The sequence below is a fragment of the Dipteris shenzhenensis genome, chromosome 16 (genome assembly GCF_047967505.1).
Source record: "Dipteris shenzhenensis isolate YYH24624 ecotype China chromosome 16, Dip_SZ_1.0, whole genome shotgun sequence".
NCBI classification, from domain to species: domain Eukaryota; kingdom Viridiplantae; phylum Streptophyta; class Polypodiopsida; order Gleicheniales; family Dipteridaceae; genus Dipteris; species Dipteris shenzhenensis.
In genome coordinates this window covers 9601369-9623367 of record NC_141611.1, presented here as the reverse complement: position 1 = coordinate 9623367, position 21999 = coordinate 9601369, and the positions used below count along the sequence as shown (strand labels likewise).

At 45.3% G+C, this 21999-nt stretch overlaps 1 protein-coding gene across 2 annotated transcripts in view; it reads left to right on the top strand.

The window, feature by feature from the left end:
* The first annotated feature begins 1100 nt into the window (after window positions 1-1100).
* Window positions 1101-21999, top strand: part of LOC147892521 (FAD-binding protein) — a 34945-nt gene continuing 14046 nt past the window's right edge. The window contains exons 1-5 of one of the 2 annotated variants that reach the window (XM_087387464.1): window positions 1101-1186; window positions 1257-1324; window positions 13193-13333; window positions 13569-13610; window positions 13755-13891. In XM_087387464.1, the coding sequence (XP_087243590.1) occupies window positions 1137-1186; window positions 1257-1324; window positions 13193-13333; window positions 13569-13610; window positions 13755-13891 (438 nt within the window). In that variant the 5' untranslated portion in view covers window positions 1101-1136. The remainder of the gene's footprint in view (window positions 1187-1256; window positions 1325-13192; window positions 13334-13568; window positions 13611-13754; window positions 13892-21999) is intronic. The other variant, XM_087387465.1, reaches the window with a different exon arrangement.

The window sequence follows — 21999 nt, the reverse complement described above, 5'->3', positions numbered from 1 at the left end:
ATCAACACTTTTTTAAGGTAATAACAGGGGTACAAAGGGATGTCTCTAAATAAGAAAATTATGTTGTGTAAAAATGAATGAGTGACTACTCTGTATATTTTTATGATAAAGGCATCTAGTTCTAGTGAAAATAAAAGTGTAAAAACCATGTTTCTTAAAGAAATACATTTTTTTAAATCTCTTGAAAAACACGCTCGGATAAACCTATACATAGGTTTTTGCTCGTAAAATTGACGCATCCGCAGGTGCACTAGTGGTGAACCAGGTACTCCTTGCCAAGAAATAGGGAGGGTTTAGGTCAGACCAACGAAATCTAGAGCACAATCTTTGTTTTATTGGCACCTTTCAATTACACTCCTTCCATAAACTTTTCCACCTAACACTCCTTTTAACCTTTCCATATGTCTTATTGAGGTTCATCCACACATAAGATAGGGAATCTGTTTTTGAAAATGATCTTGTGAAGATCATGTAATCAATAAATAGCTTGAAGGATCCATCCTTTTTCTTAACAAGCAATACCAAGGAAGCAAAAGGTAATCGACTATGCCTTATACAAGAGTCCTTGAGAAAATAAATACACACACATTTATTTATTTGAAGCTATATTTCATGTGTGAAATAAATAATATATGTTGTATTTATACCTTCAAATTAACAATCAATCTATGTTAATTAATGTGATGATTGATTATAGTCGGTGAATTAATTCAATTAATTTAGATCACATTCTCAATAAAGGCACTCTTAGGGATTCATTTGGATTTGATTAGAAAATTTATTAAAAAGCATAACAATGTTGAGATTTGTAAATATAGCCATTCTCTTTGTGTGTGTGTGTGTGTGTGTGTGAGTGAGAGAGAGAGAGAGAGAGAGAGAGAGAGAGAGATGCAATGCCAAAAAAATTATTTCTCTTAACTAAACACTCTTAATCGAGATACAATTTGAAATTCTCTTAAAGCTATAAATAAAGCCTCAAATTTAATTCCTCAAAGTTAAAGGCAACTAATGATCCCAACTTCGAAACTAAGCGGAGCGGGTCTTTAATCCGTCGTAGACGGGTCATGCCACTCGTAGCTTATAAATTCAAATGAATTTTACAGGTTTTGTCTTGGTAGAGTGCAACAACTGATGACATGCAGAGTAGTCGGGAAGCTGCCCGCTTGTTCGAGCTCTTTGTCCTCAGGTTGTCCCAGGCTTTTCTTCCCTTGCTTTTGTTTTAAGATGTTTGCTAATTGTTTGTTTTTTGCGCTCAGAACTTTACGCTTGGAAGAGATGCAAACATCTAGTGCCAAGCTTCTTTTTGGTTTCCAACAGGAAGTAGGTACTCGTCTGCCTTGTTTGTTTTTTGCGTTCAGAACTTTACGCTTGGAAGAGATGCAAACATCTAGTGCCAAGCTTCTTTTTGGTTTCCAAAAGGAAGTAGGTACTCGTCTGCCTTCCGTTGAACAATTTGGTGATATTCATCTAATGAAAGCAAGAAACCTTGGGTTAATCATGATCTCACATTGTCATATCATTGCAAATGTGTGTATATTCGTATGTATATATAGAGAATCCAAAGACTTAAACCATATGGCCACCTTTGCCTAATCCCTTCATTTGCAAGAGGGGAATTCAAATGTGGGAAGCCTATGTTCGGTGCTAAGAGCATCTCGAAATACGAAACTTTGTGGATGAATCATCGCTTTGAATCTGAAGAAGGGTTTTGCAAGCATGGTATCCCATTGGAACAAATCACAAGTTTTGCATCGCCTTGGCCTACGACTACAAAAGTAAACGTTTTTCATCCACATGTAAGCACAAAGAAACAATCTCCATGGGCTGATGGTGGTGGTGGAACTTTTCATGTATTTCAGTTTGGGCAGTCTGTTACCAGAGGGTATTGTGTAGCGGAAGATTGATACACAAGCCCAGGAATTACATGTGGAAGTGTTTCACTATGGAATCAAACTTCTCTCACTGTGTGTACTTCACAGTCATAAATGTGTGTGCAACTTTGAACCTTCATTTTCCACAATGTGTAATTGGTCCTGTCTCACATTCCCATCTCACTAAAATTTGGGATGTGATATCTGTTGGCCATAATAATGAACTGAAAAAGGTAAAGGGTTTAGAGTGTCGTACACCTGCCTGAACCTGAGCCTCCCACCTTGGTACAATCCTTCAGACGCCTGTCTAAACTTGAGCCTCTCACATGGGTACAATCCTTGAGACACTGAAGCTAATTCCTTTGAGCAATGAATCAAGGTCGTCCTTCAGCAAGGTCCTTGCCTTCAAGCTCCACTTCCCGAGAACTTCCGTCAGGTCTCTGATACCATGTTAGAAAATAAAATCCCCCCAGAGGCTATCCCGCAAAGCGGAAGATTGATAGATGATTCGAGGAATTACACGTGGAAGTGTTTCACTACGGCATCCAAGACAAATATAGAAGCAACACATATATTTCTATTTGTCTACAAACTGGACACAATACAAAAGGAGATGCGGAGTCCCACCAAATCTTGGTTCTCCGATCTCACTAAAATGTCCTACTATTGCCTAGCCCCTCTAGATCTCTGAGCCCGCATGCTGCTTTGAGCTTATGTAGACTCTATGTCCACAGATCCCTTCCACCTTGCTATCCAGAAAGCTAGCCTAGGTGGGCTGCAACTCTTGAGCTAAGTCTGCTCCCTATTGTAGGTCTCCTTCACCTCTTGAATGTAGGCCCAAGGATGGCTACATGCTGCTGCTTTTTGCTCTTGTGAGGGCTGCTCCAAGTGATGAGAAAGGACGCCCCAAATGGCCCCTTATATAGGGCTTAAGCCCTTGCCAAAAAAACCGACTAGACTGGCCAACTTATCCTCTCCCAACCAGCCGACTTGAGGGTGAGGGCTGTAAATGCCTTCCTGGGCCCTTTCTTCCAAGCTTTTGCTGTCCTGCTTGGCCATGTGGCTCCCATCCACTGGCCCAGGCAGTTCCAACCTTGCATACCTCTCAGTATCTCAGAGTAGGATATGCCCTCAGATGACGCCTCTAGCTTTGGGAGGGTAGGCCCTTGAGGGAGGTCCAGTGGGATCCGGGAGAGTGGTTTTGGCCCCCCAGGAGCGGCCTTGCCGAGCAAGTGGACGAGGTGCCCTTCTTTTCCTACACCACACAGATTGGAAGGAGGCTTCAAATGGACTCTTCGATTTGGACCCCTTCGAGGGAGAGGCATTGGGTGGCCCAGAGAGTGCCCTAGTAGGTCCGTTCCAAGTTTTGGATGCGGTTATGGTCGAGTTTGCGGCCGAGGAAGATCTCCTACTTCTTCTAACTGGCTGCCCACAGAGGCTTGCCCATTGGCCCGTGGTTGGAGCAAATGCGGGTGGAGGGGCAATGTCATTGTTGCTCTGTTGAATTTCTGGAGACAATCCCTCATTGCCTCTGGAGCTGTTGTAGCGCAGTGAGGATTTGGATGGGAGCCCTTAGGATTATGACCCGTATGCAGAGCCTTCAGAGGGACTACACATGGGGGGGGATGGTGGCTTGGTTGACTGAGGGAGCACACGCGTTCTAGATTAATGAGGTCTTCCCATCTTACCAGATATAGGGTCAGAGTATTCAGAGGATAGAGCTCCATGAGGCGGTCCATCCTGATAGCCTCGATCCTCATTCTCCTTCGGAGGACAGCGTATGGGAGATAGTAGCCAGTATCACGGCGTGGAACATTTGGGTTGCTCCGCTGCAGTCTGGTGATGGGTGAGCATCTAGTTCCACCCTCAGCTACCTCGCGATCTGGCAGGATATCATCCACACCCTCCGTTTCACCTGGGAGCGTGAGACCCCACGCTCTAGGGCGATTGTCGTGAGACGCGCTCATTTTTGCAAGGCTTGGCCTACAAGAGTTTTTTACATATTCACTCCGCAAGGGATTTGCTGGTTGTATAGTCCCCCCACCTGGTTGTTAACCCTTGTACCAGAGATCCCTTGTACCAGAGATCCCCTAGGCAGTGAGCCGGTTTTCTCTGGAACAAGCCGGTTTTTTTCTTCTTTCAGCCTTTTTCCAGTTTTTTCCATACTCAGCACCTTCGGGGCTGTTATTTTGTATGAAGTCTTTCAAGCATTAATAGAAGGTTCCTTTCTTTGCAAAAAAAAAAAAAAGCATGCTCCTTGTCAAAATGGAGGAGGATCGCATCTCCTTCTTTAAAAGTTATTGGTTTTCTCTTTCTAATCTTGCTTGTCTTGCCATCTCTTCATTATTGCACTTTAACCTTTTCTAAGGTTTCTTGTGATGACTGATGAACTCATGTGCACCTGGGGTTAAGTCTATGGAGTTCATTATAGGCATCGGCAATGACCTAAACACCAACTCAAAAGTGTCCATACCTTCAAATGATGCCTTTCGAAAGTTGCTAACTAAACTTGGCATTTTCATCTAGCACAGTCAATTTACGCATACCATAATGTTTGAAGCTATGCTGGATAAGATTAGACTTTGCAGAAGATAATTTTATGTTTGCTAAGGATTTCAAAATGGTTGAAACTAGAGATGACAGGTGGTTGGTAAAGGCTCTGATCAGAGGTACTGGACAGCATGACCTAAAGGAGAGATGCCAGCTCCTACAAGGAAGTGTTTTTGCATTGGATGAACAAGAAAAATCCATGAAATTCATATTTTTAATAGTCATTTGGCTAAGGCACATGCATTACATTCAGGAGCTCTAGTAGGTTCACCAGGTCAAACAAGTACCAGGCAGGATATGGGAACACACACTGGAACAACAGATTAGCTAGCTGTGCCCTATTGGGGATGTCATATGTTTTGGAACGGCTTGTTAGCTTTTATGCAGTCTCTCTCTGCTTGTAGCAAGTACTGCTGTAGACATAGTCCTCATGCTGTTTTAATGACAGCTGAGTACTCATGGGGCATGCAAATTATGAAACTAACAACTACTCATGAGTGGTTTGTGTTGTGCCATGGTAGGAACGTGGAGCATGCTATTAAAGAAATCTAATACTAGATGGAACCACAACACACCTCGAAATGGTTCAAAGAATCTGTATTGATTCATTAGAGAAACCCAGCACATACCCTGCGAGTGTCATCTGAGCAATTGCAAACTGTGCTGGAATAGGATAGGTCACCTCCCCACCTGTGAGCCCCCCATATGAGGAGTGCATCAAGGGGGATCAACCATAGAATGATTGGATGGGACATGGGGCTGCCATGTGGACAGGAGAGAGAGGGCAAGTACCTGGGAGAGGAGATCCACCATGGAGGGCAGATCTGGCAGAGAAGGTTCCAAATGCTGTCCATACATGGAGATGACAGAAATGCACAGCGAAACCAGCAAGCAAGGGCTGTGTGGACAAGCGGATGGTGTCAGCCTGTGTACGGACCAGTACGGAGCTGACACATGGTTGTACGGGACTGGTAGGAGCCGGAACAGAGGTGGAATCTGCAGGAATGGAAGCACAGCAGTTTGTGGATGTTTTGGAAGGCCAATGAGCAGTTTGGGAGAGGATCAATGTGCCACTCCTTCCCCAATCGTCCCACCACTCTGATCATCTGCCAATGAATCCCATCCAGACTCCCATCCATTTCCGAGTCTCTCTCGGTGAGTGCCTGAAGTAGGCCTCCAGGTCCTACACGGAAAAAACCAGGCTGTATGTTGCCTCGCTACATCATCATCCTCAAGGGGATCCCCGCGAAGTCCCTCCCACCAAGACTCAAGGATGGCTAGGTCAATCTCCCTCATCCGCTGCCCTGCCCCTCGCAAATGTGCTAAGGCGCCAAGCCTCGCGTCTGCTTCCATGGGTAATCTGCTCCATCTGCCAAAGGAGCTGGCTGGTCCACTGTCCCACTGTGCCCAACCAATGTGAATCCACTGCCTGAGCATATGCCCATCTTGATCCCTGATCTCCGGGTTCCAAACAAGGGGTTGACGCTCGACTCCTCTCTGTGGCGAGGCTGAGTACGAATGAGACCCCTTGCTAATCTCTGCCAGACCCTATGGAGGCTTCTCATCAAGGGGGAACCCTTCCTCGTAAGGGGGGCCTCTGAGAAGATCCATTTGTATGAATGCTGCCACTGCCCCTCAGTGTGGGGGGTGTTCGGGCTGTTCTTGAGAAGCCCTCGCTGTAAGAGGAGCTTTCAAGGCTCTGCACCTGGGGTGAGGCCGCGCACAACCAACTTGCCCAAGAGGGCTCTGCTTTGCATCTCCATATCAATGTTACCCAAGTCTCCCAATGCCTGGCCTGCGGCATGATCATCGTCTGCCAAGTGACCCGGGCTCTAGTATTCCTTGTGCCGTCCGATCTTGCTCAAAGGAAGTTCCGAACCAACTGTCGGAGCTGCCCAATGCAGCAGGAGGTGATATACTAGGCTGTGGCAAGAAGTACCTAGTTTGCCACTAAGGCACGGCCCGCTAGAGAGAGTTTGGACGAGCTCCGGTAGAGGAGCTTGCAGTGAACACTCTCGAGGACCGGGGCAATTTGTTGCTTTGTTGTAATATCAATACCCACCTGGCATCCGAGGTATCTAGCTGTCTGATCCCGTGTAATCTAGCGGAAGCCAAAGTCGCTCCCCCACTCTCGAATCTCCTGTGTCTTCTTAGAGCCTATGTAGAAACCTATGGATTTTGTCGAATTGATCCACGTCCCCGAGGCCTTAGCCAGGGCTCCCTTGACTCTCTCCAATCTCCTTGTGGTGCCCTCTATGTACAAGGCCGTGTCATTTGCAAACTCATAGTCTAGCAGCTCCTCCTCTCTGATTGGGAGTCTCAACCCTATGAGGCCCGCCACCTATTGAAACCGGCCTTCAATAAACAAAAGGGTAGTGATCTTCTTCTACTCACTCATAAACTTCATAAATAGCCACAATGCAAGCTTTAGTCACTTCAACCACTTAGCAAAACTTAAAAACAAACTTCAATAACAACAAAGGGGAGGCTAGAATGCCCCTGCTCAATGAGCACCCCCTGGCCCCAAATGCCTTGGTGCCTCTTACGTATTTATTTAATGCTTTTGAATGGAAACGCTTTACAATGGGGTTTCACCCCTGCACTGTTCCTCTTTGCAAATCCTCTACTTGTCTTCAAGGCATCTAATCCAAGTGCACAACTGGAATTCGAATTGACAAGGCATACTCAGGCATCCACTTCTGATCTGACCTAACTGTGAGGCATTCAGGCATCCATACCATTGGCAAACTGAGCTCAAGGCAGCCTCAAGGCTATCACATGCATCCACACTGTCCTTAGGCCTACCACAAGAACACCCTTGCCTCTGGGTGCTTGCTAGAACTTGTAGGAGTCCTAAAAGGATTGCAAACAACACACATGTACTGCAAAAAGCTGCAAAGCAAGAAAGAACAAGGAAAAACAAAACCTGGAACCAATTCTCGCTGTTTGTGGCAGAGGGACCAGCTCCTTCCTCGCACCTATCCTTTGTCTAGGCTCCGCGCAGTGTGCAGGTGACTTCCAGCAATCAAGATAAGAGAGAAATGAAGGTAGAGAGCGGAGAGTGTTGAAGAAAGAGTTGTAGAGGAAAGATGGTCTACAGATCTCCCCGAAATGATTGCCTCGAGATCTGTGCTTGAGTCCTCCTAAGAGAGCATGCCAAAAGTAGCAGGGAAAGCTCCTCCTGCAGCCTGCACTGGTCGAGAACAGCTTCAGAAGCCACCACGCATCCAGAAACACGTGCAGAACGGTCCAAAACAGTAAAAGACAACCTCGGCCACCTGCTGGAGGCAGCCATACACAGTCGTACAGACTCCGTACAGCCGTACAGACGTATGTACATAATTTTTAAGACAGTCGAAAAATGACTTCTGGCACTTCCTAGAGGTGCGTACTAGCCTTGGAACAGCTGGAACATGCTTAAAACATCTGAAAAACAGGCTTGAAAAAGCTCAAAAACTGCACAAGAATAACTGAAAACGTCCAGCACCTCTGGGAGAGTGAGGGGAGAGAGATGGAAGAGGGGAGAGAGATGGAAGGTGGGGGAAGGGCACGTCATCCCCCATACCAAGAACAACGTTGGTTGTCCTTGGGCCCAACTTTTAGGCCCCTCTTTTAAAGCCTTTCCTGGCTCCCAAGACCTAGTGGTGCACCTAGACTTTGCCCCTAGGAACTTCTAGGAATTGTGCACTTCCTCTAGCTAGTCCCTCACGGCCAAACCATTACTACACTTAACCATGGTTAACCTCGGGTTAAGCGTAGGTTGAGTTAAAAAGATACTTTACATCACTTTTCACGTCCCCGTGACAGCTATGATCTCAAGTAGTAGCCCAAAGCCTTTGCCACAAACAAGAAGAGAAAGGGAGCGAGGGGACAGCCTTGGCGGACCGAGTGAGAGAGAGGAAACGCCTCACCCGTGTGTCCACCGACAAGCATCCAACTAGAGCTTCCCACATAAAGTGCATAAACTCCTTTGATCCATTTGTCTGAGAAACCCAACTTGTGCATAGCACCCTCCAGGAAAGACCACTCGACCCTATCGTGAGCCTTCTCAAAATCCAAGAAGGACGGCCAACGGTTGTGACTCCTCCTTGGCCCAATCCACTGCCTCCCAGAACATGAAGATGTTGTCTAGGATGCTGTGCTCTTGAACGAACCCGGTCTGTGTGTCGTGGATGATGTCAGTGAGATGGGCCGTAACGGCAAACTCAAGACCTTGGCGAGGATCTTGTATGCAGTATCAAGCAAAGTGATCGGTCTCCACTGCCTGATGCTTGACCTATCTCTCCCTTTTGGGATCAAACAAATCCACCCCCTTCTCAGAGACTGAGGAAGGGAGCCAGTGTCAAAGATCTCTTGGCAGGCTAGGCAGATAGGGATGGAGATGATCTCCCAGAAGTTTTGGAAGAAGGCCGGAGTCAAGCCATCCTCACCAGGACACTTTTGGGTCGAGAGAGCCTTGAGGGCTTCCCAAAGCTTCTCATCCGTGAAAGGCTCCTCTAGACTCCTGCACAAATCTTGCGAGACTACTGTTGGAACATGGTCCCAAACTAACTCACGGGCCACAAGACAAGCTGGATTCATCCTCTCCATGTGAAAGAGCTGACTGTTAAAACCGGTGGTCAACTCTAGAATCTCCAGCGGATCAGTGTGCATAATGCCTTGCGAATCCCGTAAATGTTGCAATTGCGTGCTTGCTGATTGAGGTCCAGTGGTCTGAAAGAATTGCTTCATCATCTTGTCCCCTTGCTGTACCCACCGGACCTGGTAGGAGTGATAGGATAGCTCAGCTCGCCGAATCTTCGTGTCTTGAAGCTCAAGTCGCGTGCTCTCAAACCAGCCACTAAGCCACTGGGATCTTGGCTCCTGCGCCTTGAGCCTCTCTATGGAGGCGAGGTCTCTCCTCAGTGCCCGCTTGCTCCTGAAGAGCCCTTCTCCGTCTAAGGGCATGAGCCTGCAACTCCTCACTGCTCCTTTGGATTGCATTTGTCACCCATGAAGCTCGGTAAGGTGCTGCCTCTAATTGTTGCCAAATCTCTGCCATAACCTGTTGAATCTTCCCATCCTGCAGGAGGTCCTCTAGAATGCGGAATCCTTTTTGGGGAAGACCTCGGCGGGATTGCTCTAGGTGGAGTTTGCTGGAGAGTGGTCTGACATCGTGGTGCCTGCCAGAATCTTGGTAGAGCCGCCTCTGTGCTGTGCCCAGTCCCCAACGTAGAAACGGTCCAACCTCTCAAGCAATCCATCATGTCTCCTTTGGGTGAAAGAGAAGAGGAGGCTTCTAGGTATCTTGCTGAACTCTGGCTCTTGCCACGGGTCTCTACCACTGATCATGAAGATGAACTGCTCCGAGATGCTTCGCTCTACTGTTGGCATCTCAGAGAATAAGGCATCACCATGTTTGTCCTCCGTAAACTTTAGGTTGTTGAAGTCTCCTCCAACGATCTAGGAGTTAACATTCAGAAGACACTTTGTCAGTCTCCTCCAAAAGGCCGGACGGTGCTGTCTGCACACTGGGGCATACACGTTCAGGATCCCAATCCTAGACTCTCCCATCCTAACTCCCATCCAAACTGCGTCCTGGGGTAAGATCGCCTAATCACAGACCTCTGGGGCCATTGTCTGTGAGACGTGGAGGGGCGAAAGAGATGGCGGGGGGGGCGGAAGAGATGGCGGGGGGAGGAGTTGGTGGGGGTGAGAAGATGACCGGGGGGGAGGAGGCTGCAGGAGGGAAGAGATGGCAGGGGGGCAGCGGGATTAGCCATGGGCATTAGCTTAGGTGGGAGCTCGAGAGCTCATCCCGCTAGTCTAGCACACCTATCACTAAGCCTTCTCCCTAAACTATTGGAGCTTTGGCATTTGACAAGGAGCATGTTCCTAAAGTCGAGATGTTATTGAAGTCTTTTCAGGAGCAACCTACAACGGAACTATTTTCAGGTTTAAGAAATCTACATTGATTGCACTGCAGAAAGAACCATGGCATATTGAGCAAATGATTCATTGATAAGCTATCACCCTAAGTCAGAAGTGAGAATGGACGTTTTCTCCTAAAGAAAAAAAAAAAAACCTAGGGGAAGAATCCAGCAAGTGGTCGCACTCAGGTGAAAACACTACTATATGAAGTTTTGGCCTAGAAATGTTTCTAGCCAAATGAGCTGAAACATGCTCATCCCTCTTATTTAAGTAGTTGAAGATTGATTTTGCGAAGACACACCATTGAGTAATTGGGACTATCACTTGATTTATTAGAAAACCAAGGAAGTGCAATAGTTGCCAAAAGTAATGCTACTAAGAACGTGTGTCTTACCAATACGGAGTGCCTAGGCATATGCTGTCCAAATGTGATAAAATTACTTTTGAAGTGTCTTGAAAGTCTGATTAATAATATATGACTCGAGGGCATGGTGCGCAAAGGCATAAGGTTAAAAAGATAGAATATCACCAAGTTCTTTCGAAAACCAAAGAATGCATTTGGAATGAAGAGCTGATGCAAAAACTCACAGTATTTTTTGTTGTATCTATACTACATGTTGAGAAATGCAGCATCTTTTTCTGGTACATATAATTTTCATAGCAAAGCGAGCTTTTTGGCTCCTGATATTTCTTGATCAAAGTTGGAGTGATTAACAACATGGGCTAATTAAAAAAATCCTAACCATAAGAGAAGAAAATAGAAGTTCCACCAAACTTCCTCTACAAGCTTCTCCAATGGCTTCTTCCACAAGCTACCACTCAATCTTCTTCTATAAGCTTCTTTATGGCTTGATCTACAAGCGGTCTATGAGCTTCACCCTCAAGCTACCCCTCTAACTAAACCTTATTGGAGGCTATCTAAGTCAGATTCCAACAATTCCCTATAAAAAGAGAGCATATGCATTTGGGAAAGTTCTCTCTTGTTTTGCAATCAAGGCAGCGTAGTTCCATCTATGGGTTGGTCTATTATGTGCATATCCTCTCCATGCCATAACAATGAATATTTAAGTTAATTTTAGCTTGATCTTAATGGACCCTGGTCTACTTGTAGAACGGGTAGTGAATTTGAGTGAATGAATCTCTCTACTGTTAGCTGGGTTGTCACTAATGATGCATTGTAACTCCTTGATAGTTTTCTAACTAGAAGCATAGCCGACGAGTAACTATCTACCGTTTGACCAACCTCTGCCAATCAATCTCCTCAGAAATTTCACTTTAACCATTTCATCAACATAAACAATTGTTTCTGGAGTGTAACTATCGGTGCCATATTGTTGCTTTTTGATTAGATCCCACAAGGTCATATAGGCCTCTCACGACATCACGGCCAATCGAGTGTGGAAAAGCACAAATATGCCGTCATCTTGATGAGAGTGACCCTCAGCATCCTTGAGCACCCAATCGTTCACATCGACAAGATCTACATCCTTTATAACTTTGCTTGTGGCATTCACTTGATCCTGTAATCTCCCATATATCATGTGCGATGGGGTAGCTCTAAATCTTTATCTTTAAGTCAGATAGTTGGTCCCCATCCCAACACCCCTGCCTCACTAAAGTTTGGGATCAGCATTCGAGAAGCAATTTTCGTACAATGAGAATGACTTTGAAAAAAATTCAAACTTACATCTGGCTAATGAGAAGTTGCCTTCCTCTTGCAGTTGTCAAAGGTGAACACTGATGCCACTTTTATCTAGGCTTGATAACCAAGGTTTTTCACCTCCTTGGCTTTGATACCACCTAGGCATGTACCAGACATGGATCTGATACCACATTAGAATACAGGATCTAGCTTTTCGCTAGCAATGTTTAGTGGAAGGCTTTCTCAAACTCAAGCACCCCTTTTGCTAGCCTAAACTCTAACTGAAAGGATTCCCAAACTTAAGCAACCTCTAGGGTCACACATAGATGATGCATGCATAAGTAAACACCAAGCATATACTTTATGTACAGCAAACAGAAAGCTAAAAACACCATGTACGTATTCTACCAAAAAATAGTCCAAAATGCTGCAAACTTTGCACCGTCCAATAGGCATACACCTGCAGCTCGCTGCTAGAGTGTTCTGCTCCAAATCTTTCTTCTTCTGGTCTGCTGCATTCTCCTTGCCGAGCTGCATTGGCTTGCCAGTTTCTTGAGGGGAATTGGCCCCTTTTACAGGGGAGGGGCTGGTCTGCCTCTCGACTTACTGGTGTCCGAACTAGCCCTGACTAACCTGACCATATGGCAGATCTGGCCGACCAGCCTGCTCAGTCAGCCACCACTCCAAGGCCCCACCAACCTGGTTATGAACCTGGCTGACCTGTCCTTTGTAGGCCAACCAGGATGGGCCTATATAAGGCCCTCCTTTGGCCCTTTGCTGGCCTCTCTACCAGTCCCCAATTCCAGGGCCAGTTCCACTTCCAGCCTCTATGGCTCCCTTCATCGTCATGCTCACCCAGCCCTCCATGCTGAGCACTGCATGCAGCCCATGATCGAGTTTATGCCGCTGCTCACATGGCAGGCAAAATGGAGCTGCTTCTTTTTCTACATCTGCCCATGTGGCTTCATTATGATCTGTCCACATGGCAGCCTCTCTTACACCCATACCTTCAGCATGATCCTGCCCCCTTGTCCTCCTCATATGGGGGCTTCAAGGTGGGGCAGTGTCCAATCTAGGTAACCAATAGGAAATGCCTTTTAAAAACCTAGTACTATTTCCAGTTAAGAGAATGGTAACCACAAAACTCATGCATTTATTTTGATTTCTTGTTGAGCTGATAAATATACTGGAATACTCATAATTGATCTTTCCTTTTCAGAAAGGTTTAGGAGACCGCCGTTACATGAGTCATCAAGCGTAGTCGCTGATATACTTGAAAGCAATCTTAGCTCAAGGGTTGCAAAGTACAAAGAATCCGGGTGCCATCATGTACATGTAGATCAACAAATCGCTGCTAACAGTGAGTTTATTGATTACTTGCCTAGTCATTGTTTGTTTCATTTGCAAACTGCTCTTTAACTAAACTATTGCCTCTTTTGCTTGGGACTCTCCTAAGGAAGAAGTCAATCTTCTTTTATAGAGAAGCATCCTTTTTTGCTTTACATCTTTTAGGCTTGAGTATTCCACTAGAGAAAGATATTGCTGGATATATTTTATATGCACTAATATTGAGATCCTTGTTTATTTCCAAACAGTGGACATCTTTATTAGGGATCTCCAATGTCACATTGAACAGGGTAAGTCAATTAGGGCTTGTGATTTCACCATTTTACAATGCTTTTTAAATCTCCTCTTTTCAAAAATTTCATTTCTGTGTGGGTCAATAATTGGTAGATGTGGGAATTTTTGAGAAGCTGAATGTTGCGTATTTTTGGAAACAGCACAAGAATCTATAGAAGAGCTCCAACACATAGTTGAGAAGGTGACTTGTCTGATGCATAGCGATTTGGACCTTATGGTCGGCAAAGCCAATTTGGAGACTTCATCAGTGGACCAAAGTGACTGTGGTGTGGGAAAGGTTTTCCCTTTTCTTAGCTCATTGTGAAGACATTTCTATCTTTAGAAGAAAGATGACAGTTTAAGTTTCTAGTGTTAGTATTTCAAAAGCAATGTTCCAGTTGATATTGTACAAAAATTTACATGAAAATCAGCACCGTTACATCAGATACTTCAAATGTTTTTTGAGAAAATGTCTTAATCCACAAATAAAAAACTGCATTTGGATCTGAAAAAGTATGAGGTGTCTATGATCAGAGACCCGCTCTATGCTAGTCAACACCATATCCTTGTTAACTTGTACCTAGACTAGTGACGTATTCACTTGGGCATGGAGTGTATCAACCGTTGAAGTTAAGGATGGCTGAAACAACTATGGTATAACCCCAGATGAACAGGATTTAGGGCTAAGGATGGATGTATCCAGATGATCCGTATTAATAAGTAACAAACTACACGTTTGTATGGCGAGGCTTGTAATGATGCCCATTCTTCACCATGCAAATTGGGATGAGATTTTCCTTGTGCACAAGGGTGTGGCTGCTGTCACAATTGGTCTAGTTTTGGCTTAGTTAGATGTAGTTTTAAAAGGGGCGCTGTTTAGATGTGTCCCCCTTCCGTTAAATGTATACCTGTAATTATTAAATGTACCACCCAAAAGTTGTGCTTTAAATCAATTTGGCACTTGTTTGTGTAATTCGACATCTCCTTCCTTCTTATCCCATCTCAAGGCTGGTTGTTAGCCCTTCCTTCAGCCTCCACAGTCCCCTCTACACATCCTCCTTCCAAGCTGTAGTCATTCCCATGATTCACACAGCCCCATACACGGTAGCCTCCGAGCCATGACTCGTTGCTCGAGTATGTTTTACAATCTCGATCTAATAATTGGTTCCTACTTTGAGCTTTTAGTTTCAAGCTGAATCTCTGTGTATTATTTTTATGTAGCTCCATGTATGATGTATGTACATCAATAGTCGACTATGGTATAGTCTGCTTGATTGTTGACTGTGGTTGATCATTGTATTCTATGGACTGTATAGTCACTAGTGCATTGTCCCTCTCCCTCTCCCTCTCCCTCTCCCTTCGGACCTGGTTGGAACCGAGTGAACTCCCAGTGAAGCTTAGCTTCTACAGAGATCACTTCTTCTATATCACAGCGGAGGGTTTCATTGACCCACAAGGATACACACAGATTCACCTACCCCACTCGATGAGGATCTCTCTTGGGCAGTTCCGGGTCTCTTTACACAGACTTCGCATCGAGAGTGGTAGAGCAGAGCGACTACCCAGGGAGCGGCGCATATGCACACTATGTGACATACAGGAGGTTGAGACAGAGGAGCATTTCATTCGCAGGTGTCCTGTGTACTATGAGATCCGAGGACGTTTCCACTGCCTCTTCAGAGATAGTTATGGGATTTTAGCCCATTTCCTCTCCTACCCAGACCAACGGTGTTTGGCAGGTTTCATTCATGAGGCACTTAGACACGAGAAGATACTCCGAGCACGGAGACAGGAGCAGACTTCTTTCTCAGTTGATCCCTCTCAGAGCTCTATCACGGAGTTCTTTCAGCTAGATCACATGGATCCCAACGAGACGAGGCCTCGACATGACCGTGACCCGGAGCCCGTGACCCGACAGCTTAGACAGAGGGTCGACACACAGATCACACTTGGAGACATCGACTCCTTGTTTAGAGTCGGAGCCCGACCGACGGGGGTCACAGTAGCCCTGGTTAGACGCAGAGCTACGACTAGGAGACGTGCCAGGACCGCACCTCTGAGTGGCCGACAGCACTCTATCGCCGACTTCATGCCTCCACTGCCTCATCCATCTTGATATCTTGCTATTGTTGGGGATGATGATGATATTGATGATGATGCTGAGATTGATATATAGTCGACCATCGACATGACTATGTTGTACTTAGGACTTAGTATTGCCATTCTGCATTTTTTGCATTTGTTGCATTTTGCATTTTGCATTGGTATGGACGCTCGTTTTGTAGCTCCACTACCACAGCTCGTTGTATCAGGATTTTCACAGTCTCATAGACCCATCGGTCTTCCGAAGACTTTAATAAACTTTCTTTCTTCCTTTCTTTCTCTATGCCTCCCTATATCTCCCCCCCTCCTTACATATCTACAAAGGGATTATACCTGATGTATATATTTACAAAGGGCTTATACTTGATGTACATAAAATTTTTTTTCCATACGTTGCACGTTCTGGTACTCATGTTGTACATATTGTACCTAAGATATGGTATTACCTTGGATTGAATGGAGCTGCCATGTGGGCCTGCAAGCAGGCCATCACATGGGCAGCACACTGTTGTCATTCTCAGGTTAATTTTGGGGTAGCCATGTGAGCCACCCTGGTCAGCACACAGGGCTGCCTATATGCCTACAACAAGGGCATGCTGTGGGGCTGAAACAGGCCCAGCCAAAGGCCCTGAATTAGGACAAGTCCATAAGCTGGTGCAGGGCCTGAACAGGGCATAAGTAGGTGCATGTAGAGGGCCTATTTATAGTCTGCACTGGTTGGCAGTGTACTGCTCTGCACTGCTCTGCAGTACTGGTCAGTGGTACAGTGCATTGAATGCACAGACTGGGTCAACCCAGTCTGTGAGTCTGGTCGGCCAGACTGGGGGCTCCAACAATACATGATAGGCCTCTTATATAGAGAGTGTCCTTTGAATAGTCAACACATGTGGGTTCCTCTGATCCACATCTCTTCTTGTGGATATCCTTGATCCACATCTCCACATCTTGTAGTCCACATCCTAGGGTGGCTACTTTAATACATGCCTTAGCACATACCTTTGCCTCTAATTCATGTGCACATGGCACCATATCTCAACTCCTTCCCTTGGTGCCATGATCCATTGGCTACTGCAAGGTGGTCAGATGTGAGTTACAAATCCATCACCTTCCCTTAGTGCATACATTGCTACATAAGGTGGTCAAATGTGGTTTTTACATGTCAATACTTCCCCTGGATGCTTTCATAGCTACTCTCAGGTGGTCAGGTTTGATTACAAACATATGGGCTGAAGGTGGCAAGGTTTTTGCTTCTTAATACATGTTATCGATGTCGTTGTCTTCTTTGCTTGATGTAGCTTGATGCATGATGCTTTATGTGTGGATGCCATTTTCTGTGCTATGGTCATCTCATGCACTTCTGGCATGCTTATGACATCGATGTGTGCATTCATGCTTTGCTTTAACATTTGTCGCAAAGGTCTTACCAATTGATTTCTTTCAATATTGGCAGTGTCTAATTGCTAACAATGATTTTGATCTGACAAGCGCATAGAGCTCGAAAAGACGATCACTTTTCCTTTTTGGAGCGTGTCCAAATTCCTCTTGGATTGCACGTTACGGCTTGTCGAAGCTTTTGTGAAGAAGAGAGAGCCTTGATGATGTGGCATAGGGATTTACATGTTACTTGCAAACTATGCTTGGCAAGAAGCTGTGTGCTTAGGTGGCACTTAACTAATCCTACCCCTGACCATAAGCCTTAACCATGGTTTAACTTAACCACATCCAATCTTATCTGCCACGTGGCATAGACTAGAGTATTGACTAAACCATTCTAACCCAGGGTTTCTTTGAGCTAACCCAGGTTAAAAGCCTATCTTGCCACGTGTCAAATTGTGGTGAACCTTAGGAGAACTTTGCAAAAAACTCTGAAGCTTTAAACTGTTGCCATTCCGTCGGTGAGGTTTGTTGCAAAGTGAATGCGCCGTTTTTCAACGTCACACAAAGCTCTGGAGTCGTGGATTCTTACGTTGTAGAGGTTGGCCGTTGAGGGCGTATGCCTTTGAAGAACCGCTCATTGGGTCGAGGCGCTGAGAGCTACGAGCTGTAGGTAGATCTAGAGGTTGGAGGCTTCTGTGTCACGGCTGTCGTCTAAGACTTGAGAGCTAGCGCTACAATCCGGACGGCGAGTCTTGTGAACCGTTATGGAGGCGCTATGAGTTGCGGGTGTTGCAGTTTGTGGGAAGCACTGGGTTGTTTGGTCGCACGGTTGCTGTTGAAGCTTTGTGTTGGCGTTGCTAGAGTCAGTGGCTGTGGAGACGGGAGCCCGTTTGCTCTGAGTTACCAGTCAGTGGCTGTGAGCGTTGGAGCAGCCGGTCGTTTGACAAAGACTCTATTTCTACTGAAAGAAACTCTATTCCTTTGTTGACACAGATCACGGGCGATGGCATCTATTCTTTCCTCCCAGCCTACTCTCGTAGATCACATGTATTCTAATAATTAATCCTTTTTCTTCCTCATGCCTATCTACGAGACCCTCATTTCCCTAGATAGTTCTCTTGCCAAATGTCATCATTTTAGCCTCTCCACTTGGTGCACCTTTTTACCCCTCTCTTGGGGCACATTTAAAATCACTTGCCCCTTGGCATTATTGTACATTTAGGTGCACCTAGGCCTTAGCACTCAGAACTACCTAGTCAATGCCATTTCACCCTCACCTAGGACCTGTTAGAATTATAGATATAATTCAGCAGTGACCAATGTAATATAATAAGCTAGTTAGGGGCACTTTTCCCTCTTTTAGAGGTTTTTCCCCCTAACTGCAGTTAGTTCACTAACTATGGTTAGTGACTACTAAGGTTTTGTCACTAGGACAAAACCTTATCCTTCTCACTTTGAGTTGTACTCTTTTCACTCTATTCTATTGCAACTACGTCTTCAGCTTCCAAGCTTCCTACTCTCTCACTCCCTCTTGCTCTCACTCACTCCCTCTCCTTCATTTGGTATCAGAGCAGGTCCAAGAGCTTTGAGCTCCTTGCTCCCTTCAGTTCCAATGCTTGCCTCCAGCTCTAGCCCGCTCCAATCTGTCCGTACAGTCCGTACGACTATACGGAATCCTGACGCACGTTGCCGTACAGATCTTCTCATCGTCGGCCGTACAGACGTGCTCACCGTACAGTTTCGCCATACAGATCCGTACGACGACCGCCATACAGATCCGTACAGTGTCGTCGTACAGATTCGTACCAGCGCCGTACACTTCGGAAGAGGTGTCCGTACATCGACCGCCGTACATCGCAACCGTACAGTACATGTCGTACAGTATCCGTACCTGTCGTCGTACAGTGCCAGCCGTACAGTGCCGTACAAACTGTACGGCATTTCCGTACTGTTCTCACTGTCCGTACTGAATCCGCTTCAGTACAACAGGTAGCTGCTTTGTTTCGAAAAGAACCAGCAGGTGTTTTTTGACAGACAAATTGTGCAGACAGCCATTGTTTGGCTTAGTATTCTGCGAGTACAATTGGGGCATTTTGATATTACAGCCATTGCAAGCATTGTGCAATTTTGGAGCTACATCTGGAGCAAAATTGGAGATATAGTCTGAAATTTGGGGCTTTTGTTTTAAAATTGCAGATTTGGGGCTTTTAGCATTTTTACCCCTTTCTGGCTGCAATTTCTAGCCACAAATTGGGGCTTTTGTGTTGGGAGAGCATTTTTTGGAGTATTCAGTACATACTGCCTTTCTTGGAGTGTTTGGAACACTTTTGGCAGGTTTTGGAGAGTGTTTGACGCTTGGACAGATTTCTGACAGGTCAAGTACAGAAATCTAAGTTGCATATACAGCCCGTGCTTGGCTGTGTTTTTGGGAGTTGTGCATTTTATTCCCAGTAAGGGAATTCAGCTTAGTATCTGCTTCAATCTCTTTCTCAGATATGGCCCATCAAAATCAGAATGAGTTCCAGTTCGGTGGTCTTTCACAGGAAGACAAGTTGGATGGTACCAACTACTCCCTCTGGAGTTTCATGGTACGTAATATTCTGATTTCTTGCAATTTATGGGATTATGTCAATGGGGATGAAATCCGACCAGCAGATATTGCACCTGCTACCCCTCCTCAGCAAGGAGGTGGAAGAGGTCGTGCACAGGGTGCAGCTGCAGGACAAGTTGTTGGTGCAGCTACAGTCAATATCTAGAACAAAAGAGATGGGATTCACGAGATGCCTTAGCCTTGTCATGCATCTCTCTTTCAGTGAAAAGATCAATCATTCCGCATATCCGGTCGTGTAAGACCTCCAGGGCAGCGTGGGATATTTTGGAAAGCATGTATGCAGCACGGAATGATGCCAGAGTATCTTTCTTAAAAAGAGAGTTGAGCAATACACATATGGAGGAGGGTGACTCCATGTCAGTCCACCTCACAAAGCTACAGGATCTCAGAGAGCAGTTGTTAAACATAGATGAAATTATTCCTGATTCAGAGATGATTACAACCACTCTGAATTCTCTTCCTGAGTCTTATCTCAGCTTTCACACTTCGCTGAATTTATCATTGAGGGGGGGTGCAAATCCTCTCACTTTTCATGAGTTGATAGGACTTCTGCTTCAGGAAGAGCAGACCAGGAAAAATTTGGCTTCACGTGCAGGTGAACAAGCCATGCTCTCAAAATTTAAATAAAAAACAAAGGGACAGGCAAAGACAACAGCAAATCAGCCTTCCAGTGGGTCAGGACAGCCTTCAAAAAAGGCTAAAAGTGATGCAAGTAAGCCCAAAAAGAAGTGTTTTTGTCACTACTGCAAAAAGCCAGGTCATCACATAGCAGAATGCAGGAAAAGGATTGCAAAAGAAAAGAAAAACAGCTCAGGAATGGCTGTTTCAGATTCAGCACCTTGTGCATCTGACAGTGGGGATGCTGCAGCCAACTTTGTTGGTCAAGATTATGCCTTTTTATCTTGCATTTCTCATTCTAGGTTGGCTGTTCCAGATGCTCGGGATAGTACAGCCTCTTGCAGTGATGATGCATATGCATTTTTGACTTGCAGCTTTGACTCTTCTACAGATGCATCTGCTTTCAGTGTTAATGAAACATTGAACACATGGTATTTTGACAGCGGTGCATCCAAGCACATCACTTCGAGGAAGTGTCTTTTTACTTCCTTGCATCCACCTCCTGTTGGTAAGAAAGTCACTTGTGCCAACAACTCCTCATATTCAGTACGTGGCACAGGAGAAGTTGAGCTCACTGCAATTGATGGCTCAATTTTCAGACTTTCTGATGTCTTATATGTGCCTGGCATAACCAAAAATCTCCTTTCAGTGTCCACTCTTAACAGAGGGGGATTTCAGGTCATCTTTGAGGATGACAAATGTGCTGTCCGAGACAGGGAAGCTAATTATGCCTTAATGTTATCTGGTACTCTGCTGCGTGGGCTTTTTCAGCTTGATATTTTTGAGAAAAGAGCAGCTCATGCTTTGGCAATTTCTACCCCTACAGTTGCCATGCAAAATGCAGAATTATGGCATGCCAGATATGGCCACATGCATTACAACAGCTTAATGACACTTCAGAAATTTTCAATGGTTGATGCATTGCCACCTCTTGAGATACCTCCTCCACATGCCTGTGAAGGGTGCATTTTAGGTAAAATGCATAGATTTCCCTTCAAGAAGGATGGTTCAGTTAAAGCTGTTCGCAAATTGCAGCTTATACACAGTGATGTCTGTGGTCCCATGAGGACTCCGTCATTGGGTGGTCATCTCTACTTTGTCACATTTATTGATGACTACTCCAATTTTACTTGGGTTTATGGGCTGAAAAAGAAATCTGAAGTGTTCACAGTGTTTAAACACTTTTCAGCCATGGTTGAAAATGAAACCGGACTCAAGATACAGACATTACGCACGGATAGAGGTGGGGAATACCTATCTGCAGAATTTGATGCTTTCCTCAAGCAAAAGGGTATTGTGCATCAGCTAACAGTCAGGTTGACCCCTCAGCAAAATGGCAAAGCTGAGAGGAAAAATAGAACCCTCATGGAGATGGACAGATGTATGCTGAAAAGCAAACACATGCCTCATAAATTCTGGTTAGAGGGTTTGATGTGTGCCAATTACATTTTGAACAGGGCTCCCACTAAAGCTTTAAAAACAAAAACTCCTTTTGAGGTCTGGAATGACAGGAAGCCTTCAGTGGATCACTTCCGAGTCTTTGGATGCCTTGCCTATGCACATGTGCCAGTTGAATTTAGGCACAAATTGTCAGATAAAGCCATCAAATGCATATTTGTTGGATACAGTGCAGAAAGCAAGGGGTATCGTCTCTACAATCCTGCTACACGCAAAATCATTGTAAGTAGAGATGTGAT